Here is a 24,954-nt window from a genome sequence, read left to right as displayed (position 1 = left end):
AACGTGTTTTATCTCTCTCTATATGTCTACCTTCTGGCAGAGTTCCTGGTACAGAGTAAGCAATTGTTAAATACTTGTTGACTAAGTAAATGAGTGATATAAACATTAGTATTTGTACTACATTCTTATCCTTTTACCACATTTTATGCACTTTTAAAAAATAATTTTGTTACATTCTAGTTTTCACAGATTTAGAAAAAAATTCTGGCAAATGCCATAATCCATTCAGAAGATACTCTGTGTTGAGACAGTGGGTTTGGCTTTCCTTTTTTTTTTTTTAAAAATTGGCGCCTGAGCTAAAAACTGTGGCCAATCTTTTTTCTTTTTTCCTGGTTTATCTCCCCAAATCCCCCCGGTACATAGTTGTATATCTTAGTTGCAGGTCCTTCTAGTTGTGGCATATGGGCCGCCGCCTCAATGTGGCCTGACGAGCGGTGCCATGTCCACGCCCAGGATCCGAACCAGTGAAACCCTGGGCTGCTGCAGTGGAGTGCGCAAACTTAACCACTCTGCCACGAGGCCAGCCCCAAGGGTTTGGCTTTCTTTTGGAAGTTTCACACCTACAAAACAAAGTGTTGCTGTCTGTGCTATGCCTCTATGGATTCACAACAGACCCCTGAGGTCCATAACAATTCCTGCTCACCTGCCACTTCTGGCCTTGGCAGTCTCCAGTTGTTGGGTAAGGAGCTTGGCAATGGCAGTGAAGCTGTTGCTCATGCGAAAGATGTCTCTGCTCTGAGGGCCCAGGATGGAGGAGAAGGCATCTGTGATGCTCTTAATCTCCAGCAGGAGAATATGATGAAATGAATGCTCCATGTTGGCCAGCTGACTCACCAGGAATGGCAGGCAGCTCCTGGCTCTCTCCTGCCAAGAACAACGAAGAACAGTGTGCAAATGTTGGTGGGAATGTCAATTGGGGCAGCCACAATGGAAAACAGTACGGAGGTTCCTCAAGAGATGAAAAATAGAACTTCCGTATGATCCATCAATCCTACTTCTGGGTATATATTCAAAGGAAATGAAATCATTATCTTGAAGATGTATCTGTATTCTCATCTTCCATAGCAACATTATTCACAACAGCCAAGACATGGCAACTGCCTAAACATCCATGGATGGATGAATGGATAAATAAAATGTGGTCTATATATGCACAATGGAATACTATTCGACCCACAGTCATGTCATAAACCATGTCATAAAAAAGAAGGAAATTTTGCCATTTGCGACAACATGGATGAAGCCAGAAGACATTATGCTAAGAAAATAAGCCGGACAGAGAAAGACAAATATCATATGGTCTCACCTATATGTAGAATCTAAAACAAACAAATGAGCACACTTGAACTCATGAAAGCAGAGGCTGGGCAGGGGGGAAACAGGGAGAGTTTGGTACAAGCTTTCCGCCATAGGATGAAGAAAGTCTGAGGATTCAATGTGTAGCAGGGTGACTATAGTTCATAATACTGTATTGTATTATTGAAATTTGCTAAGAGAGCAGAACTTAAATGTTCTCACCAAAAAAACGTAATCTGTGAGATGATGGACGTGTTAATTAAGTCAGTGGGGGAATCCTCTCACAATCTACACGTGGTACGCTTTAAATATCTTATAATTTCACTTGTCAATTATACCTCAATAAAGCTGGGGGGAAAAAAGAACAATGAAGAACAAAGGTCTGTGTTTTAAAAGAAAATCAGAGTCCCGCCACAATACAACGGGGAATTTAGAGAGCGAGCTGAAGAGAAATAATGTTTCATTCATAGTGCCTCTGAACCGGCTTCTTTGAGGTTTTAATTTTTTTTTCCTGATTTCCAGGACAAATTTTTTTAAATAAAACTTTTTTTCTCTTACTCTTTTCCTAGAAATATATAAATAGTCTCATTCGCCTGTCTTGCCAAAACCTCTCAACCACCATTCATGTACTGGCCCCACACAACTACCCTTCCCAACTTCGCATCCTCCTTGGGCCAGTCTCCACACCTGACTCGATGACTCCACCTGCCTGGGGACAGCATGATCAATGGCACCCTCCATCCATCCGTCTGTCAGATGACGCCAGGTAGCACATGGGTGTGCAAAGCTTACTCCTCTCCACAGGGCATTCTCACTCACCCGTTCACTTGAAGCATCTTTCATCATGTTGCAGACTTTATGTGCCTGGTTGAGTGAGTAGATTATATTATCTAGCTTTAATCAAGTTCTCTCTCACAAGTGACTTCAATAGGTTCCCTTCAAAGAAATGGAAGATGAAGGACTATATGAATAATGCAGGCACGAGTGAATAACAAGAAAATGGCTTAGCGGACTTGTCTCTAAGACTCATCAGCCATATTATGAGGTAACATGATTTAACCCAACATGACTAGAAGTTAGCCAAAAAAATTCAAAGTTATCAAGGAGGTTACTCAAAACGTAGATTTGTACCCAATATAAATAATGATATGCCATTATAAATAAATAAAAAGAATTTAAAATATAGTTTATTTCATCTTTAACTCCTCTTTTAAAATCTTACTTTTTAAAGTATTTAAAAATTGTTCATAATGTTAGTGTAGTAGAACATACGTATAATTATTAATAAACATGTACTGGCAGTTGATGCTCAAAATTCTTTTTTTTTTTTTTTTGCTGAGGAAGATTTGCCCTGGGCTAACATCTATGCCAATTTTCCTCTTTTTTTAGTGTGTGGGCTGCCAGCACAGCATGGTCACTAACAGAGTGGTGTAGGTCCGTGCCTGGGTAACAGAACCCAGACCAGCGAAGTAAAGCACACCGAACTTAACCACTAAGCCACCAGGGCTGGCTCTCAAAATCCTTTTCACTGATAGGTATACAGGTCTAAATTACTTTTCTAGCTAGAAATTCCCTTTTACCCTTTGTTCTAGGGTTTGAAGCCTTAATTTCTTTCGAGATATAGCTCCTGTCATGTCTCCTCCACGAAGTTGTTCCCAGTGATCTCTTCTGTCTGAATTTTTACCACATTATAGACTCATTTTAAAAGTCTTATTAGTACTTCATTGAATTTGATCATTTATTTACTCATGCTTTTATTCAGTCACCAAATAGGTATTGTCTGCCTATAATATGCCTGTGCTAGACGGTAGATGACAAAGGTGAATGAGAGGTGGACTCTGCCTAAGGGACGTGCAGTTCCCCCTTCATTTATAATTCCCTGATGGTTATACGTGCCCCTCAAGTACCACTCAAGGGGCTACTTCTCACACATCAATCACCAGCCTGGCACGGAACTGATCCTGTGGAGTCCACGCCCAGCGTTCATGTCTCGATTCACTGATTTAAGCAAACCTTATATGCCAAAAGATGACTTTATGTATAAAGTATGTAGTTGCAAAGGAATTCTGAGCTTTACAGGAAATATTTATTACAGAACAGATTTAAGCAGTGAAGTTCCCTGGTCTTAATGCTTAAGTTGATTTTCAAAGATTCCATGTACAATTGCACTGGAACACGTCTCTTGGGGAAGTGGGCTACATCTGCCAATCCACCCTTTCATCATTGTTAAGACTCACTAGGGCTCAGTGCTCTGTCTGGGTGTGTGAGACGCTTCCATCAACTGGCAGCTAATTGAAGAGATATTTATTCATTAAAGGAGAACAACATTAGATGAACGAAAAGTAAAGAGCACTGGATCACATTTCTAACAGCCCATTTTATACTTTGGCTCATGCAATTGCCAGCTTGCAGAAGGACATTTAAATACTCTTGAGTCTAATATTGTTTTTGCAACATAGATGCTTTCATTCATGCAAGGGTTCCATATGTGAATTCACAATATGCAGTGCACCACAGGGACGTTTCCCATTCCCCATTTAAAGGCAAAAGCTGGAGGTGGGGATTCCTACCACGTGCTAGGCATTGTTTTAGAAGCCAGGAACACAGCACTGAAGAAAAAGGATAAAAGTCTCTGCCATGATAATGAGGCAGACAGACAATAAGCAAAATACGTAGGTAAACGCTATAGAGTGTTGGATGGAGGGATGTGCCTCAGAGAAACACACAGGAGGCTGGGTGGGGTCTCAGGAAGGGGGTCCACGCTCAACAGTGCAGTCAGGTCAGACCTCACAGAGAAGGCAACATTTGAAGTCAACAAGGTTCTAGAATCTAAACCCAGCATTCTGAGTAACCATAGAAAACAATTACAGTAAAATCTGTGCTGCTTGATACAGGGTCAGAAGATACAAGAACTGAGACACGGGAGGTGTGACATTTACAACAAGAATGTAACTTCAAATTCCAAGTAGCTTCCTCAGCTTCAGCTTCAGATCCTGTTTCAGCAATTTTTTAAAGCCATGCCACAAATAGTTGATTTGCTTATCTCAGAAGTGTCCCTCCCTATGGTTTCCTTATGAATTCTTCTCGTTATAAGAATTAGCAAGCCCTTTCTTTAAAGCACATGTCTTCCTCAAGGTGAAGGTGACTGAGTGGGTAGTTGCTGAAATCCACATAATTCTGGGGGATCCTCAGGCAGCCAAATTGAGCTGGAGGGAAAATTAATCACAGGGTGGGAACAAGAAAACCTACGGCTGCTCAGGAACTCACGTATGAAACCAAGCCAACCTCACATCATTTGTTCTGAAAACTTGGAGCACGTCCACGTACCTCACAGGGGTAACAGATGTGGTTTTGGATTAGAAAGCGTGATGTTAGGGTAAGAAGGGGGTTAGGAGATTCTGATTTCCCTCTCGGTTCCATGATACTCTGTCTGTGGGGGCCAGTGACTGCGATTTTCTGCTTTCAGTCCCCCCACTGTGGGGACGGCGGCAGCAGCACCTGTCTGCCTTCATTGCAGGTCCGACTTCATCTCTTCTCATGTGAATTGATTATTTATTATTAAAATAATGATAGCTGACCCACAGAGAGCACTTCCTCTAAGTGCCAAGCCTATTCTACATGCTTTTTACCTATTTATTCATGTAATACTCCCAGTGGTATTATAAGGTATGTACTGTAATCACTGCCATTTCGCAAAGAAGAAACTGAGGCACAGATAGAAGACCAACTTGCTCCAGATTGCATTGCCCTCTAAGCTGTGTCCTCACTGGCTACACCCCAGCCCTCCCGTCAAAACTCCACCCCCCAGGCCCATATTTTTCCACTCCTTTTTTCTATATCGTATTCACCATCACTTATGTGGTCCTTTTCATTTAATTATTTTTGATTTCATAATATAAACATCACAAATACTCTGTAAATACAAAATAGACCAGCAGGTCTCAAACCTTTTTGTCTCAGGACCCCTTTACTCTCTTAAAAATTGTAGAAGGTCCCAAAGAGTTTTTGGTTGTCTCGAGTTATGGCTATTGATATTTACCATATGTTAAGTTAAACCTGACACATTGAAAAGAGTATCTGGAGACACGTTCAGTTGTCAGAGCTGAGGACGGGAGGAAGGGCTGGGCAGAGGCCAGAGATGCTGCCAAACATCCTACAATGCACAGAACAGCCCCAACAACCCAGAATTACCTGGCTCAAAATGTCAACAGTGCCAAGGTTGAGAAACCCTGAGTTAAGTGAAACTGGCTCCTTTTGTTTTTTCCTGGGACTATGTGGTGGTGAAAAAGACAACTGTAAGGACACTTTGGTGCGGCTGTCTTGATTTGTGCTAAGGCCCTAGCAGTTTTACTCATCATTGCTTTTGTCCTTTCAATGCAAATGTCAACACAGTGAAGAAGGTCAGTGATGTACAAGCATCATTGTGAAAATAGCTTGGGCGATGCAGACCCCCTGAAGGGTCTCAGGGGGTCCTGGACCACACTGAGATTGGATGAACTAGAATCAAGGGTCAGCAAATTTTTTCTGTAAAGGACCAGATAGTAAATATTTTTGGCTTTATGGGCCATATGGTCTCTGTTGTGGGAAAACCACTCCAGACAATGAGGAAATGAATGGGTGTGGCTGGTTTGCCACGCAGGCAGTAATTTGGTGACCCCTGAACTAGAGTATACGCTTGCAAAATTGCCTTGGCCATACCATTCATTTGTATCAGTGTTAGTCATTTTGTTTTTAAAATACCACTACTCCTATCTCATAAAGCTCCTCTGTTATTCTTTGTCAGGATGACAGAATGTAATTGAGAAAGTGGCCAAAAATGACAAAGTGGTGCCTGGTTATGATGCTGATGGTTTCCCTTTATTAAGCATTCTGTGTGCCAGGTACTTGGCATATGCTTCCTCACTTAATCCTCACAGCAGTCTTGCAAAATGGGTATCAGGTTGAGGGTACTGATGATAAGAGGGCCAATCACCTGAGCTAGGTTACACAGGTCATGGAGTCATTGCGGCAGAGCCAAGATGGATCAAGATCTGCCTGATTCCAGAGGTTGAATGTCCCACTTTGCCAGGGCTGAGAAAGACCATTTAGTGCAGCCTTGTAGGCTGCAACCTTCCTCTCTCCTCCATGCACAGTAGGCATCACCAATTGATTATAGGGTTCTTCTCTACCGAACTGTTTTGAGACCCTTTCTTGACACTATCCTCTTTGTGCGTGGTTCTCAGCCCTGCCTGCATGTTAGAATCACCTGGGAAGCTTTTAGAACGATTCTAATAGCAGTAACAACCCTCCCCCGACTCCTATCTAATTTCATTGTGGTGGGTGATGGCCAGGCATAGGAATTTTTTAAACTTCCCAGATAATTCTAACGTGCAGCCCGGGCTGAGGATCACTCCCTTTCTCTTCCTCACACACTCCCATATGTGTCTTTAAACCAATTCAAATGTCACCTCTTCTGTGAAAGCCAACCTGACTCTCCCAGCCAAAGCTGCTTGTTCCATCTCTGCGCTCCTCCGACCTCTGGCTGTATCTTCACAAGAGCGCTGACATCCTTGCCTGCAATTCATGTGTCCAGTTGTCTCCCTCTCCTCAGCGCGCCCCTCAAAGGCTGGACATGTCATGTTCATCTTTGCACCTCCAGTGCTTAATGTGTCGCCTGGCATAGAGCAATATTTATTGTTGAAAATCACTACCAACACCCCCTCACTCCTAGACACACCTCCGGCACCACGAGATGGGAAACCTAATGCCTTTCAGCAAAATAGGACTTTTGATCTTCTTATCTCCTTTTGGGGAATGATTGTACTGACAGATGTTTTTGGTATGGCTGGATTTATATTGAGAAAAACTTGGGATGATTTCTGGCTCAGTGTTTTTATTAGCTGTATGACTTTGAGCATCTTATTTAGCCACTTCAAGTCTCAGTTCCTTCATCTGTAAATTGGAGCTAGCAGTTCGGTGGCAGATAATTTTGATTGTCTGTCAGTAGCTGAATCTCTCTCTATCAGCTTCTTTCTTATTGGTAGAACCTTCATCCTGCTATAAAGTGAAAGTGATCGCTATTCAATTCCTTAGCCTCCGTTTTAACTAGAGGATGAGTATATGAATTTATTCTGGGCATTTGGACCTGAGGTGAAGTTTTCTGGGGTGAGAGACTGATGGAAAAGGTTTCCCTCCCAAAGAAAAAGAGATACATGGAAGGACACACGCCTTTTCTTTAGGCAGACATTGCTGTGTCTACATCATGTACTGCCTGGATCTGTGGCAACCATCTTGCAAGCACAGGGGACACACTTATGAGGCCGCGTCAATACACCAAGGCTGATGGAGAGAGGATGGAAAGAGCTTGGTCATCAAGGACACTTGCTGACATTGTGGAACTTTTTTTTTTTTTAATTCAACAGATATTTATTGAGTGCCTGTTATATGCTGGACCTTGTTCCAGGTACCTGGGACACATCAGACAACAAAACACAGGTCCTGCCCTCGTGGAGCGTACAGTCTAACATTTATGACCATGTCACCCACACGCTGTCTGTGACCCTGGGCAAGTCACTGCACCTCTCTGTGCCTCTGTCCTCAGCTGCCCAATGTGAGAATAAGCAGACTCGGCTCAGACGTTGGTAGCGTGCCTGGTGCACCGTAGATGCCCAAGAGGACACACCCCCAGCTCACTGCCCAGACAGTAGAGAGGGCTGGAAGTTGACTTTTAATCATGAAGTACGAGGGAGAGAGGGCAGGGGGCCTGAGCTGGGAGGTCTGGTGGGCTGCTGCCCTAAGGCCCAGGCTGCCTACACGAACTGCTGCTGCTGCTGCTGCTTCTTGGTGGCGGCCTTGCTGGCAAGGTCCTTGGCCTTCTCCGTAGCTGCCAGTGCCGTCTCCCTTGCCTTCTCCTTGGCTTCCTTGGCTGTCTCCACAAGGGATTTGGAAGGAGCCTCGCCTTGCAGCTTGGCCAAGATGTACTCAAAACCCTTCATAGTCTTGGTCACGTTGCTTTTGAACCGTGCCAGACCAAATTCCTGGACAGCTCTGGAGACGCCAAATAAGCTAGAGGAGACCCAGGCTTCCCGGCGGATTTCGGTCCAGCCACTGTTATCAGAGTTCACACAGCAAACACATCGCTCCTCCACCACCATCAGCCGGGCATGGTTGATATTCCAGGTGAAGGTGGTCATGGTCTGGTTCTGTGGGTCCACAATAGAATCCTCCAGGATGTACACTGAGTGAGCAACATTGGCAGGAAACAGTCGCTCGGCCCAGCAGGGCATCCTGTTGGTCTTGGTCAGGAGTCGCAGGGACAGGAGCTGCTTGCTGGTCAGGGGTCACCTCCCGGTGTACTGTCTTCCATCAAGACATGTTTGCTATAGGGATTCGGGTACCGCTGCCAAAAGGCAGCGAACACTTGGTCCCAGGAACTCCGGAGCACGCTCTGGCCCAGGAAATACTTCACCATCGTCCCGGCCGGGGCAGGTTCAGCACCCGCGCGGCATCAGGGGTGCGGAGCCCGGGGGGCACGCGGAGGCCGGGCGGGGCTCGGCGCACGCCCGCCAGGCTCGCAGCTCAGTCACCACCGCGCCGCGCCCAGCCCGCTTCCACCGCCGCCATGAGGAGCTGCCGGGACAGCGCCACTTGCGGCGCAGCCGCCGACATTGTGGAACTTTTGAGTGCACCTTAGGCCCACCATGTCTTCCAGACTTCTTGTTACATGAGGTAGGAAATATTATTATCGAAGCCAGCTTTAGCTGGGTATGCTATTACCAGACTCAGCTGACACGAATACTATACGACATTGCTTTAAGGAATGATGAAAAAGTACCTATAAAGGGCCTGGCACAGAGCAAATGACCAAAAACAAGTAGCAATCAATTGTCATCATAAGTATTATTTTTATTAAGGTCTGGTGATACCAGAAATATCAGTGAATTAAAAAATAAGCCACTTGGTAAAGCCCTAGTGTTTTACTATAAATGTTATTGTTTTCAATGCCAGGCATACTATTTGGCATATAGTAAACATTTATTTTTTTTGACATTACTGAATGTATGCCAGAAAGGAAAGAAGGTATGTAAACATATTTAAGTGACAAGTAGAACGTTCGCAGTCCGCCGCCGCCGCCCGCGCCCCTGCGCTTCTCCCTGTCTCCCCGGGAGCCCTCCTCGCAGAGAACCCGCTGCCGGCTTTGCAACAGGTTCTCATCGTGGGAATCTCTCCGGACAGCGGCCTGCTCCTGCCTCGTGGTGTCTGACTCTGTCCTGCTACACTAGAAGACGTTTGGTCCCCCTGTTCTGCCGTCTGCTCAGAGTTGGAGGCATTAACCTTTAAAATAGAATTCCAAATATTCTAGTGACTGATGAGGTTATCGTCACCCTTTTAGAAAAGCCGAAAGGACGCTGGAGTCAAGGTCATGGAGACGGGAGCGCCCTCCCGAGCAGTGTTAAGTTTCTCCTTCTGGGCCTCTGCTCAGACCCATCCTGGAGATTTAGGCTCTTTCTGAGGCGCCTTCCACTCACAGCCCGAATGCTTTCACTGCCTAAAATGTCCCCTTGAAAAAGGGCTGGTTAAGCGTTTGGCTTTCCAGGTGCTTTCTTTACTGCATGCAAGGTGGAATCCGGGGGCGTGAGACCAGCAGGGCGAATAAAAACAGTACTGGTTGTTTAAATTGTCAGTAAACGTGAAAAATTTTCTTTGGATAAATATTCACAGAGAAAATTCCACCCTCCGCCAGCAGAAAGGCGGGCGCCGCGTGAAACCCCTCGGCTGGCCTTTGTCTCCCGGCGGGCGGTCTCGGGGTGGACCCAGGAGCTCCTCCGGAGTCTGCAGCCCGGCTCTGCGGTGGCCTGTCACCGACCGTGGGCAAGCTGCTTGACTCTCCATGGCTCAGTTTATAACACGGGTTAACAGCAGAGCCTGCCTCATAGAGTGGCTGTGAGGATTCAGCGAGTTGAAAACGACGCATTTGGAACAATGCCTGGCACAAGAAAGGCCAAATAAATGTTGCCTATTATTGCTTGAGTGTCAAAAATCCTACATGCAAGCGCAGACATATTTGAATTATCACGAAAACTAAAACAAGCTGTCGCACAAGCAGTATATCCTCTTAATTTTTCCCAGTCAACTTATTTTGTGAATTGATAGAGGTTTGGAAGTACTAGAAATGTCCAAAACCCATTACCGGCTCAGTATAAGTAAATATGGGCCGATGTTTTGGTAACCTGCAAAAGAGCTTACCTAGAAGTGAAGTATACTCAGCATTTTACTGAGAAAGACTGTTTCCCTTTTTAAAAATGTTTCATGATTAAGTCAAAATACTATACAACTTAAGATTTTCTTAGTGACCTCAACCCAGTTCTAGCTCATAATCTATAGACAGCTAGATCCTTTGCTCTTTGCAACTATTTCTCAGTCTTTTTCAATCTTTTTCTGTGTCTGAAGTAAAAATGTTCTACTGTTATAACATTTTCTATCCTGTAAAAAGTTGCTGTTATTGAAGTAGGCAAGGCAGTAATGGTCAAGCTATCCAGTAATCTATAAATTCCAAGCTAATTATACAATTAATAAATTTAATTCTTTAAAAATTATGCCAGTCAGACAAGGATATGCTCTTCTAGCCTTAAAATATTAGCATAAAAAATGCACAAAATGCTTCCACAGTAAGTAGGCATCAAATGTTGTTAGTTTATCATATTCAAAAGCTAAGATTCAATAATTTTTTAGCAGAATGTTGAGAGGGCATGGTCCCCGAAGGCCTTTTTTGTGGAACAAAGTAGAGAATAAATAAACAAAAAACATTGTAAATGTCTCTCCTTGGCAGATAATCCTCCAATTTTGAGCTGATTTTTCCAACAGCATTCCAAAAAGTCACATTCCTCAATTGTTTCTTTTATCCTCTGACCATGCCTCAATCTTTCTATCAGCTTGGAGTAATTGAACATATTTTTCTTCCCATTGATAAACAAAAACTCTATTAGAATTTAAACATATTTACATATTCTAAATGGTCATTTATGCGATGTAAATGGAATAAGTTTGCATCCTTCCCTTATTATTTTTGATTCAGTTTGCATGATTTCAGGAACATAGCTTCTGTGGGCACATGGGAGAGTAATAAATCATGTCTAGTAAAACAATACTGTCTAGGCAAAACAATTTTTAAAAATAAGTCCCAGTAATAAAAGTCAAGAAACAGCTGATGAAAACAGATGTATCCTTTGTTTTGAAGGAACCTCAAATTTTGTAACATGGCAAAATTAAGGACCAGTTGGACTCAGTTCAACTCTATGCATTTGGCACACAATGCTAAAGTAAACCCCACCTCTGTCAAGAAAAAAAAAAGGTATAATATTTGTATTTATAAAGCAATTATGGCTTTTATTTAAATATGGAACTTACTGTATCTTCCTTAGAAAGATATTTGAGTGAAACTGACTTAGGTTTTAAAATAGAAACCACAGAGTGTGAAAGGTCATTTACCCTTGTGCCTTACCATGTGAGACAACGATAAACCATATAAATTATGTTTTTAGTATGATTGTTTTTTTAAAGGGCCGCAAACTGAACATAGTCCGCCGTCAAATAAATTTTTCCAATTTAAGATTATTTTTCCCAGAAGAGCATTCAGTGTGGCCATATTTATGTTTTAAAACCCAAATCTCTCTCTATTTGTGCTGAGAGTTTATTTTCCAGCATCTTTTCTTTGCAAAATTACCCCCAAATGCTTACAGACATTAAAACTTGGAGAAGTCCACCTAATTTGAACTTTGAACATAGTGTCATTTTGTGGTTGATAAAGGATTTAGAGGTTCTGTAGTTTAGATTTACTCTTTAAAAACTGGGGGCTTGGGAACTTAGCCTCTTAAAGGTAAATCCTTTGTGTGGGTTCAAGGGACCCAGAGTGAATTATACTGAGCCAGAATTTCGTCTCCCACCGCTCCATGGTCCCCTCATGTAAATGACCTCTCATTGATTATCCTGAACAATGGTTCCACTATTTCTTTTGCTTCAATTAAGCAAACTTTTTGAAAGACCTTTGGGGACTTTAACACTGAAACATTTCTAGAGTACTCAGAGCAGCAGCCCATCTTTAATGACACAGTATCTGTTTAGCAAATGTGGTGTAATCACAGAATGATATAAAAAAGTAGTAACCACAGAAATCCTGGCCCGATCATGGAAACGATTTTGAAGAAAGATGCTTATTATGGGTCCAAACAGAAAGAAAAGAAATAGAAAGAAAGAAAAAAAAAAAAAAAAAAAAAAAAAAAAAAAGGAAGAAAGAAAGAGAAATTGTGTTTGAGCCTTTTGTCAGGAAAAAACAAGTGCTATGGGCTCATTATTTAACTCATTTGAACTAGAATCAGCTCGAATCAGCTCCAATTGAACTTGCCCTAGCTGACTCATTAGGTAATTAAATACAGGATGCCTATCTTTATTTGCACCTACTTATTTTCATAAGAAACAGCCAGGATGTTTAATTCATGGTAGTTGAGATGTAACTCCCAAAATACAGGTTAGACAGAAATAGTTGGATATTATTTCATTACTTAAAGGGGAGAATGAAATGGAAAAGTACAGTTCGCAAAAGTGTAAACCTTGCCTGAGATTAGTAATTTCCTTAGCTAGGAGAATTTGATATAGTTTTTCTGGTACCTTCCCCCGCAATCCCTCCAGTGCTAGGAACTAAAAAGGTCCTGGATTTTGCCTTGGATTAATTATTTTTGGTTTCATAGCAACTACATTTTCATTGTAAACTGCATTAACTGCTTGCTGGAAGTAAGTAGGGCATAAATAAATAAGTAAATAAAATATGGAAACAAACTGCAGCTAATAGGATGGGTTTTGAAGGTACGCCTCGCCAGGGTATACTCAAAAGAAAAAGGCTGAAATATACTAGTTGGAGAAAACAATTACTTTCCCAATTGCTTTCTACTCATTTGTGAGCTCATCTTCACGTAAACAGTGGACATAGAGTAAAATATCCTCATCTGACTTTTAGATAGGGTTGCGTTGAGGTCTTGAAGGGACTCATGGTTGTCTTAACCCATTCAGTCTACTGTAACTGGGTAGCTTATAAACAACACACATTTATTTCTCACCGTTCTGGAGGTTGGGAAGACCAAAATCATGGGGCAGGCAGATTTGGTGTTTGGTTCCATGGAGGAAGGCAGCAAGGGAGCTCTCTGGGATCTCTTTTATAAGGGTACAAACCTCCTTCATGAGGGCTCCACCCTTATGACCTAATCACCTGCCAAAGGCACCACCTCCAAACACCCTCACCTTGGGGTTTACATTTCAACACATGAATTGCGGGGAGGGCGTGGCACTCAGACCATAGCGTGGTTTAATCTTGCCATTTCTCAACGGAACAGAAGAGCCCTCATTGTATCTACTGTTTCCATTTTATCTACTGTATGAGATACTAAAATCTGTGCATCTTGCCGTCAAGGTCATTCTCACTTTCTAAGGTGAGGAAGGTAGAGTATTTCCTTTAGGAAACCATTGTGACTTCTCCTGCTTCCTCCCATCTCTCTCCTCCCCTGCCAGTTTGATTTGCACCTACCGGTTGGAAAGGAGTTGGTACAAAATAGTGCTTTAAGAATGTGGAGCTGGGCCCGGCCCCGTGGCTGAGTGGTTAAGTTTGTGCACTCTGCTGGGCCGGCCCAGAGTTTTGCCAGTTCGGATCCTGGGCGGGGACGTGGCACTGCTCATCAGGCCATGTTGAGGTGGCATCCCACATGCCACAACTAGTAGGACCTGCAACTAGGATATGCAACTATGTACAGGGGGGATTTGGGGAGATAAAGCAGAAAAAAAAAAAAAAAAAGATTGGCAATAGTTGTTAGCTCAGGTGCCAATTAAAAAAAAGAAAAAAGAATGTGGCACTGTCATAGAGAAGGTGGACTCTTGGAAGTGTCTTGAAGGAAGAAAGGGACTTTTGAATGAGATAGGGGCCATTGTCACAGAGAATGCTACCTACAGCTGAAGCAAGTTTGCCTTCCAAAGCAGAAGACAGTAAAAAGAGCCAGAGAGAGTGGAGGGAGCAGTAGGAGCTTAGTGTAATTCAGGGATGCCTCAAATCAACCATACTTAGTAAGTAAAGATATCAGTGATGTGAGATAGTAAGGAAAGTTTGTTTTCTATTTTTTTGGGTGAACTGACAGATATTTGAAACTCTATGGGATCTCATAGCGCTGAAGGTTGGGAAACATTACCTAGATCATTTGCATTTACTCTTGTTCTGGGAACATTTATTTTCCAGTCAACTCAAATTTGTTAAACTTAAATAGCATCAACTATTTCTTTACTTTAGATTTATTTATTACTTAACAAGAAATAAGCTGATGTCAAGATGCCCTTCTCAGTGTAATTTCTTATGTGTTATCTGCATGTATTCATGTAGACAACAAGAATCATTCCGGTTAATGCTAAAAATCGTAATACGAACATTTCAGCGCAACAGTCCATTGCTGATCAGCTACCTGTCGGGCATGCCTTTTCTTAGGGGCTTTAAGTCAGTCCATGTGAACCAGTACGAAGTTCCCAACTCCTACTCACTAATAAATCTAGGCTTAAGTTTTTTGATAAATAACCCCCTGAAGGATCCTACGGCAGATAAACCCTGCAGGGCCTGAATCTTTGAGACCAAGGCCTCCTCCACTTTCATGAGCATACACGTTACCTGGAGATCTTGTTAAATTGTAGACTCTGATTCCAGTTCCCAGGTGATATCCAATGCTGCTGGTCTGGGGACCACACTTAGGCCACCACATAGGAAGTGGACTGACAGATCCTGAAAACCAGTAGCCACCACCCATGACTGGAACCCAACGTCTACAGTTTTCCTGGCTCTCCTCAAACACAGCCCGCCAGGTCATCAGCCGCCGTTTAGTAGTATGAGACACTGACACTCAGTCGTGTTCCAGCCTCTACAGAACGGTTAGTCGGCAAGTATCTGTGGGCCACCTGCTATGAGCCCATTGCTGGGATGGGTAGTGCAGGGGGCACAAGGAAGTGTTAGGTGGGGTTCCCTCCGTCAGAGGACTTAGAGTGAGTTGGGAGGGTGTGTATTCATACACTAAGTGAATGGAAAGCAAATGCAACCAGAAGATGCTAAAAAAGTGTATCTCATTTGGGGAGGGATCCCTAATTCGCATCACTGGTGGAGGGCTGCTGGGGGAGCATTAATGCCTCACACGTCTGTCCCACCACGCATGTTAGCAGAGCGGCTTGTGAGGTGGGAAAGTCATAGGCAAAGAAATGCAGATGCTGGCAGTGGAAGTAGCTGGCTTACGCTGTAGTGATTTATGTACGTCTGAGGGCTAGGAGTGGGGCAAGGACTGCTGCAGTCTTAAAAGAGCAGCAGAACTTGAGCAGAGTCAGCAGCGACTTCATCCTCGCAGCCCCCTTGCTGCCAATGCACAGTTGTCCTTTCAGGTGAATCTAGGATTTAGCCACTTGAGCTCAAGGCTAGAAGAGGCAGGCAGTGGAAGCTTTCTGCTTTTCCCAGGGCAGACACGCTAGCCTCCTGCCTCACAGATCCTGGTGCAAGAGTCAGATGGTCCTCCTCTGAAGGGAGGAGATCAGATCTGCAGGGACCAGGGTCACCATCCTGGGGTCAATCCTGAGGGGAGATTGGTCAAGCAGAGGCCCCTTCTAGGCTCTGCTGCCCCATTGCAGAGTTTGCCAAGCTGCCCTGCTCACAGAGCAACTGAGAGCCCTTTGCGGATTTGGTCGATTGGCCTAAATTACAGTTGATAATTATAAGACATGGTTGAAAACTGTTGCAACATGTAACTTTGGTAACTATTATTTACTATTCTATGCTTGCAACAATTTGTGGGGACTGTTTGTCCTTTTACCAGGCTCTTTGGTTTCTTGGGAACTCTGAGGTACACTGTATTCCTTTACTTGTCTGCAAGATGAAGGGAAACAAAATACTCTTCCAAGGTCACCTGGGCACCAGAGATGAATAAGTTTGGAGAGAGAAGGTAGAAGACAGAACTGTCAGCTAACCAATGAGGAGTTCTCACAATCTGGCCCCGGTCTGCTGTCGGGCCTCCTCTCCCTCCCTCTCCTCCATTATTCATTCAATACTCCAGGCCTTTGAAACTCTGCGTGGTTTCCAGGAGACTCAAGGTCTTTGTCTAGCTGCCTGCTGCTGGGTGTGCTGTGTCCTCCCACGGGTGCCTTCTTCTTCCTCCCCCGACATAACCCTATCATCTGACAAGCCAAGCTGGTAACACTCTCTCAGACTCCCCCAGGCAAGCTTAGTTGCTTCCTTCTTGATCTCGTTTAGAATTCAGCAGTAACAGGCACCAAATGAAATTCGAATCATCTCTTCGTACATCTCCTTAGCCCCCATTCACGGTGAGGCCCTCTAGGGCAGAGACCGTGTCTTTTTCCTCTCTGTGTCCCCATCACCAGCACTGGGTCCTGCACCCAGAAAGAACCAGCAACTCAACCCTATATCATTGGGAAGAGAGAAGATGGAATGTCAGCTCTGTTTTTGGAAAGCATATTTTGTATATACTCAAAGTATTTTGTTCTTGTTTTCGTTACACTCTGCAAGAGGTTTATTATTAATATTATTTACCATTAGCATGTAACATTTTTACAGTGTAAAAAACAATAAAGCTATTTTCATTTTAGGCAAAAAAAGCTTCCCTAATTGATGACAATTCTGTCGCATTAAGCAGCAGCCGGCTGGCACCAACCAAGGCTTGAGAAAATGAATCCCCAAAGTCACTGAGTCTACCGACGCTTTAACTAACTTCACCATCTTCGGGGAAACTGTGTCTTTAAGTCATGGGTCCTTCCTCTTGTGGAAAGGCCCCAGATCCTTCAGTCTTGGTTTGCAAGTCGAAGGCATAAATCATCCATCACTGGATGGGTCTATCCGTCACCTACTTTGCAGGATGTTTTTCCACAGTCAGGATGAGGACAGGAATGTGTTCTCACTTGCCTTTGTCATTCTTTTCCTTTTCCTCCTGAAAGTGTTTTTGGGGAAGGCCTGCCGGATGTCACAGAAACGCGACCTGGGAAGATGGGTGTCATTTCTTTACTTGGAAAGTGTCCATGACTCTGAGCCCAGAGAGGATGTAATAAACACGCCCTGGTGCTTGGCCAGCATATTCCAGCCTGTTAGAAAAACAAGGCAGAGGGCACAGGATTTAACACCCACCATGGCAGCGGCTGCGCTGGAGGGCACGCCATGTGACTCTTCACAGGTGCAGACCGTTGGTCTGCAGCTAAGGAAAACAGCTGCCAAAGCATCTTTCCATGTGCTATGAGACTCTCATAAAGGGCATTTAAAGCATCTTGCCTCTTTTCCACCACACAGGTCTCCTGCCTTGTAGGTCTGGCACGGGGGGAAATCATGGCTGTGGAGTGTGTGCTATATACTAGCGCCTTCTAATAAGACTAGATCCTAATGAGGATTTGACTATTAAACTAAAATTGTTTTCGTTCATTTATTTGAGACTTAAGTAGATGCACAGATGAATTCAATTCAGCCTCTCAAAAAAATCAAAGCTATTCCTGAAGGAGGCTCCTCCGTGTTGACTCATGTTAGTGAAGACAGCTGTAACAACCCTGGTACCAAACAAGGGGGCTGGGACCACGTGCACGCTGAGAGCGTCTAATGAGGGAAGAAAACGAAAGAAAGAAAAGCCTCTAGAATTGAAACATTCTATTTCAGTTCTCCATGGACAAGAAAAGTCAGTCCGGCCTGGATTTCATTTAAGCCACTTCAGATTTAGTTAACAAGAGTTTTTAAAAAATTGCTGCAAACCTACTCAAGCTGTTCTTATAAGCGGGGAGCCGGGGACCACCTGCTCTCTGTGGAAAACAGGGCGCTACCAGAGCTCCTGGGAAGACAAGCCCTATTTTAAATTATACAATTTTTACAGAATGTGACTTTATTATTGTTTCTTACTCTTATTGCCCTCAGGAATAATGGTCTGCAATATAACTATAAAGCAGAGAGACATTTCACTCTGAGAAAAAAGTCCACATACACCAGCTATTTCTCCAAAAAGAAAAAGGAGATAGCCAGGTTGCTTTACCCCTTTCCTGATACACATCCTCATCCATGGTACCTCATGCCCTGTCTGTCTTGCTTATTTTGGCTTGTCCCACGCATCTCTCTCCATTTGGTCTCTTTCCTTGGAGCCGCACGGAAGCGGTGAGCCATTTACCCAGTTTCTGTCCTCGGTAATTTCAGTCTGTCAGGCCTAAGATTCAATCTGTATCCAAATAAATGCACCGAGAAAGCCTTGGGCAACACTGAGCAAGTAATAGGTTAAAGCGCTGAGATTTACTGGATGTTTACCATTTGCCAGACACTGTTCTGCATGGTTAACTCATTAAATCCCCACGACAAACCTATGAGCTGAATAATATTGCTATTCCCACTTTACAGATGAGGAAACTGAGTCAAGGGAGGTGACGTGACTTGCCCAAGGCCACACAGCTGGTAAGTGGCTGAGGCAGGCTTCACACCAGGGCAGTCTGACTCTTGAGCCCACCCTCTTAGTCACCATGTTTCACTGTATGGATGTCCCCACAGTGAGTACAATCATTCACGCGACGGATCCTTACACAGACGTACCCTAGGCGGTGACCACTGCTCAGTCCACGATGGTGAACCTTGATCCTCGGGGCTGCACTTCAACCTGTTTGCTGCCTGCCGAGGCCTCGTATATGAAAACCTTTCATGATCCACTCAATATCATCCTTCTCTTAAGTCACCTACTAAGGAGCCAGGATCTTTTGGAATCATAGATGGATACGCCTCATCACGTACTTTGTGGTTACTGTCAAGCTCATCCTCATCTTTCACTTGTTAGATATCAGAGATAAATTGTGTAGGCTCTGAAGTATCAACAAGCCTTTCTCTCAATGTTTTCTTCTCCTTTCTCTTAAGCTATAATTATGTCTTCTATTGTATAAATATAATAGAAGAATTAGATGAGACTTGACTGAATGAAAGTGGCCAGTGAGAACCCAACCTTCAAATTCTGGATTAACAGTGCCCCCGAGTGCACGTCCACTCTTGACCACAGGTGAATTCAGATGGATAAGGTATGATTCCTTTTCTCTGGGAGCTCATAGACTCATGGAAAAGAAATAGACACAGACAGGCAAATTACAACTTGGCAAGTCAGTCTGACATTTGAGATATAACTAAACTGTGCGGGGAGGCTAAAGGGGGTGACCAATCACCTAAGGGAACTGGGAAGACCTTATGCAGGAAGCAACATTTGAGCTAGGTCAGGAAAGATAAGCAGAAGAAGGAGTAGGGACTATCCAGGCAGAAGAAGAGGCTGAAGAGCACGATGTACGTCGGAGCAGGCGTGCTCAGCAAAGGACGTAAAATGCTAGTAGAGAGAATGTAGCGGGATGGAGTAGCCTGGACAGGTAAGAGCTAAGGCTAGAGAGGAGGCTGAGGCCAAGCCGAGGAGTTTAAATGTCTCTCTGTGGGCAACAGATGGGTCAGCAGAAGACGTGTGCAAGGGAGAAGGGTCACACATGTGCTTTTAGGAAGAAAATGGGTAACACTACAAGAGATGCATTAGAGCGAGAGGAAGCATCTTCCTCTCTCATTAGCCCTCTCTAGCTAGGCAGGTTTTTATTCTATTGCTGCTGCTGCTGCTGTTATTATTAGTGGAAACACCTCAAGCACTTACTATATGCCAGGCACTGTGCTCAGGGCTTTATAGGAATGCTCTGGATGCGTATTTGGGGACGGACCCTTCCTTAGGAGCTGCTACGAAGTCATTTTTGCTGTTGTCTGCAATCTTCCCATTTGAGAAAGACAAAAGGACCTGTGTATTTTTGCCATGTGGAGGACATATCTAATAAAATAGTATTTCTCATTTTTGCATTTGCTTCAACTGAGCATATCACAGAAGTGGGGTGACTCCTGATGAAGCACCAGCTGTGTCCCTTACTGGACAGTGCCAGGGAAGGAGCACCTCAGGGCCAACAACTCATCAGGTGCCCCAGGAGGGGCTTCTCTGCCCTTTGGTCCTTCTGGCTTCACTCTGCATCCAATGGGTACCCTTTAGCACAAGCCTAAAATGGCCTGTGAGTCACCAGGTAGTCTCCTGTAGACACAGAACTGTGAGGCTATTAAGCATAGTTTCATTTGAATTTGGGCAAAAGAAGATCCTCGAGGTAATTTGGGAAGTAGAGAAAATAAGAATGTGAGGGTTTTATTTTTTATTTTATATATACAACTCTCTTCTGCTGGGTGTAATGCAGATGGAAGAATTGTGACGCTGCTATCAAGCTGTTGAAAACAGTTTGCCCATCCAGATGGACCCTGATTTGAAAGACAGACGCACTCGACCTGGATCCTCATAGCCAGCCCTGCAGCTCTTACACCTGGCTCCAGGCTAGCACAGAAGGTGAGGCATAAGTCGATTAATAACTTGTGCAATTGATTCCAGGGTGACACCACCGCTAGAGGCTGTCCCTGGCCTGAGGACTGCATACCCCAGGAGACTTCCCTCTTCCTCTGAAGATCAATCAACGTGGTTTGCGGGAAGACAGGCAACAAGGGAGGGATGGAACAATAGGTTCCAGTTAGTCACAGATTGTGCATTTCAAAAGTTGGAGCAAGATACTCAAAGTTGGATTGGCTTTTTGGCATTTCCAAAATCTTTTAAATCCTAGCAACAAAATCATCTGATACTGAATTAGAAGCACCAGAAAATTTTTTTCTCCCCTAAACATAGATGCCTCCGTGGGCACATGAAAATGAAAGATTGAGAGAGAGAGAGGAGAATCTTTTGATATCCTGAATTCTGAAATAAGTGATTCCTCAGGCTACTTGGATCCCCTCTCCTTCCTGCATCCATCTGGAGTCACACAAATGTCACCTAATAGACCATTCTCTTTTGGGTTCACCTTAGTTCAGACAAGCCTACATAATTGCATGTGGCTAGTGGTGTATAGTTTTTTACAGATTACATTTTCTGTGGGACGTTTGACTAAACGCACTTCCAATGCATATTACTACATATTAAGGAATCGTAAATGTATCTGTGCCACAAAGTATATCATTAAAGTGCAGGAGGGGTGCACTTTTTAAAGATTCCAGGGCCTCGCGCATCAGAGGTTGAATTTTCTGGTCCATGCAAAAAGCTGCAAGGTCAGCAGTTTGTTCCAACAGCTGTCAGCTGAAGTTGGCCTCAAAGCTCTTGGGCTCAGCAGCAGGTTCTCCTGGCAGCAGAGGGGGCGGGCACGGAAAGCGTGACCAGAGGCAGCTGTGGCAGCAGGCGTGAGACATACTGTCAGCAGCGGGTAGAAAGGGATCATAGTAAGCAGCACGGCCGTACCAAGTAATCCTCTGACAAGACCCACCTCCCGTTGACCTGCAGGCTGCTGGGGAGCTCAGCTCCCACCCGCTTCTAGGAGGAGAAAGGCCCTCCACCAGGAGGAAGCCAGGATTCACGGCTCTCCACAACTCTCAGCAGAAATGAAACGAAACAGAACCAAAGACCCATTTTTTAGACAAAATTTGAAAAGAGTGCCAAGATACCAAAGACCTAATTCCAACTGTGTCACCAACTAACCCAGTCTGAGTCTGGGTAAGTCACTTAACCTTTCCAGTTTTCAATTTTCTCCTACGTGGGATTGAGGAGTTGAGTTTGATGAATTACAAAATTGCTTTTAAGAGTTGTACGATTTTATATTTATCTTATAGCTAATTATATGTAAGTGGGTGAAGGCAAAAGCTTCACCCCTCAATGAGAGACTTGCTTTTATTTAAAAAAAATAAAAATCCTAAATCTCAATATAAAATCATCAATCAGACACACGTGCCTTCAGAACTTGCATTTCTGGAACATCTTTCTTAGTCACTTGACCCTCACAAACTGAGAGCATCCTGTTGCTCTGCTGGAAGATCCCATTATGCAAATATTTAGGCTAGGACCTTTAAACACCCGTGACGGGTTATTTCCCTCTCCCAACTCACATCATCCAGAGGGCTCCACACATACTGAGTGCAGGCATTATTAACAGGCCAGCCACGGGCTCTCGTTACTAGGCAGTCTCTGAGAGCTCATTCCGTGCTGACTGATGGTCTCCTGGGTTAAGCAGAGTTGCAACCAGAAATGAGATGAAACTCTTTTATTGATTGTTCTTATTATGAAGCAGTCTTGAGTATGTCATATTGCTCTCTCCATTTCAACCCTTTCCCTTCCTCGTGACACTCCAGCAATGAAAGCCTCGCTTCCTGAATTTTCCATGTAACCCTGCCACAACATGCCCTTCACCTTACAGGCTGCTGGCGGCGAAAAAGGTTTGGAAGAGAAATGAGAGTCCTCGGAAGTCCTAGGACAAATCTGTAGGTTCTAGAGCTCCAGTGGATTAAGTGCGATGGAATTTAGAGAAACGGAGAGAAAAAAGGCAAAACTTACTTCATCTACATGCCCAACAGCTCCATAGATTCTTGCCATTTGTCCAATGAGGTAGGGGCGTCTCTCAGCCATCTCCTTCAGCACCGGAAGGGAACTGTTCAGAGCCTCTGGCGCGTAGCCTGCTATCTCTGTGAGGATGCTCAAGATGACATCAGTATGGGTCGAATCCTGCAAATGCCCGATTAGAAAAGGAACACACTTCTGAACCATCTACAAAAAGAAAGCCGAGGAGGAAACAAAGAGAAACAAAGAGGAACTTTCATTAAATCAAAAGCAATCTAATGTTTTTGATTAAATTAAATCTGAACTCAACACATTCTGATATTATTACCCTTATTGGAACTCAAGTAAATCTCTCATATATGATATATGTGAAAGTTAAGAGAGTAACTCCTAAGAGTTCTCACCACATGGCAAGACATTTTTTTCGTTTTTAAACTTTTTAGTTGTATCTACATGAGATGATGGATGCTAACTAAACTTCTTGTGATATTCATTTCACAATATATGTAAGTCAAATCATGATGCTGTACACCTTTAACTTATCCAGTGATGTATGTCAATTACATCTCAATAAACCTGGGGAAAAACTCCCAAGTTTGGAATTTAAAATTTACAGTAAAATTTCAGCAGCTTCACTTTCTTTTCTGTTTCTTTTTAAAACCTGGACTCTGCTAGTTTACAAAATGCTTAGGTGCTCCTATTCATATATCAAGTTTTGACCTTGATGTTCCATTTCCTCCAAACCACCGTCAGAGCTGTAATTTGAAGGTCAACATAAGCATGTAAGAGATCCTTCTTGATTTTAATTGTCTTAAAATTGGAGAAATATGGTTTGGAAATATTTAATAATAAAAATAAGAAATCAGGAAAGAGCTCCCACATTTTCTTCAATTTTCCATTTTGATCACAAAAATGTAATAACATAAAGAACATTTTTAAAGTAGGATGACTTCCACCATATTCACACTACTCTAATATTTTCTTGATTTTTAGTGCTTTTATGAATATAAGGATACAATAATTTATATTAAAGAATATGTGACTTTTTTGTGGAAAAGACATGTTGAATATTGACTATTTATTGAATTGTTTTGTCTGCTGAAATAAAAGAATTAGAAAGGGCAATCCGTGGGAAACTGAACAGTAAAAGTAAAAGCTATCTCCCCATCCATATTTCTACTATGCTTGTTTCTTGTGTTTGTTGTTGGTTTGCTTTTTTGATTTGTTACTTTTTTGGTAAGGTAGACTTGAAATGTGGCTTCTAGTATTAAAACGGAATCTGATGCACAGCTCAACCTGCTGAACTCATAATCCATCCTCTGCCAGAAATCTGCTTCTCCCACCACCTTCCCTGGCCCCAAGGCTCTCCTTTCTCCGTGAAGGACACTGTTATCTGCCTGGCGACTTGAGCCAGAAATCTGGGAATCATTTCTGACTACTCTTTTTCCCTTAGTAGCAGCCTCGTCTGAGCAACAACCAAGTCCTATGGATTCCACCTTCCAAGTGCCTCACGGATCGGTGGACTGCCCTCCATTTCCATTCGTCTATCCATTCACTCACTCACAAATGTTCACGGGGTCCTTCCCACCAGCAAGCTACTGTTCTAGGTACTGGGGTTATAGCTGCCAACAAGTCTGACGGGTTCCTGCCTCATGGCATAACGAATGCACTGTTTAGTAAAGGAGACATTCAGTGAAACAATCACAACAGAAATGCATAATTATAAGTGATAATAATCGCCATGTAGGGAAAATCCTGGGTGCTGTGAGAGACTGTCCCATGGCTCTCATTCAGGCTGCAGTCAGGGGAGCTGTCTCTCGGCAGGAACATCTCACTGCCACCGCTGACCCCATCATCCTGTTCTCCGCGCCTTCAGTCCCGCTCACCCAGTCCCTTCTCCACCCTGTGGCCGCAATGGTCACCCTGCCCTGCTTAAAATGCTTCACTAATTTGCCAGTGCTCTCAAGATAGAGGCTTAACATACGTTTTCTGAACTGACTCCTATCCATCTTTCCAGACTTATCTCCTTGCCCAGCTAGTCTACTCTCCCTCTATCCAAATTCTATGGCATGCCACGCTTCAGCCATGTTGAATTTTTAGAAAATTTTCTTGACCTGCTAAATTTTCTCTTGTATCTGGGATTATACTCTGATTCTCTCTTGTGGGAACTTTTGTTGTCCCTACTTTGCTGGACTAATTAACTCCTAATCTTTCTGAGGTCTCACATTAGCTG

At 43.6% G+C, this 24,954-nt stretch overlaps 2 protein-coding genes across 8 annotated transcripts in view; both read right to left on the bottom strand.

Moving 5' to 3' along the window:
• The window catches only part of VEPH1 (ventricular zone expressed PH domain containing 1), a 212,198-nt gene that overhangs the window by 102,719 nt on the left and 84,525 nt on the right, over positions 1-24,954 (bottom strand). For 6 of the 7 annotated variants that reach the window (XR_006888294.1, XR_006888295.1, XM_046659257.1 and 3 more), the window contains exons 6-7: positions 22,719-22,928; positions 644-864 (exon numbers count right to left, since the gene is read on the bottom strand). Coding sequence is in view for 5 of the 7 variants with exons in the window: in XM_046659257.1 (XP_046515213.1) it covers positions 644-864; positions 22,719-22,928 (431 nt within the window). In the remaining 2 variants the exon portion in view is untranslated. The remainder of the gene's footprint in view (positions 1-643; positions 865-22,718; positions 22,929-24,954) is intronic. The other variant, XM_046659260.1, reaches the window with a different exon arrangement.
• On the bottom strand, positions 8,045-8,820 carry LOC124238364 (PRELI domain-containing protein 1, mitochondrial-like). Its single transcript, XM_046659263.1, is given in 3 exon segments — positions 8,045-8,603; positions 8,605-8,632; positions 8,634-8,820. Coding segments are annotated over 3 exon segments (660 nt in total). The 5' UTR covers positions 8,747-8,820; the 3' UTR covers positions 8,045-8,084.

Source organism: Equus quagga, chromosome 4, assembly GCF_021613505.1.
Source record: "Equus quagga isolate Etosha38 chromosome 4, UCLA_HA_Equagga_1.0, whole genome shotgun sequence".
In the NCBI taxonomy this organism is placed as follows: Eukaryota; Metazoa; Chordata; class Mammalia; order Perissodactyla; family Equidae; genus Equus; species Equus quagga.
The sequence above is the reverse complement of the archived record's forward strand: the minus strand, read 5'-3'. Positions and strand labels throughout refer to the sequence as shown.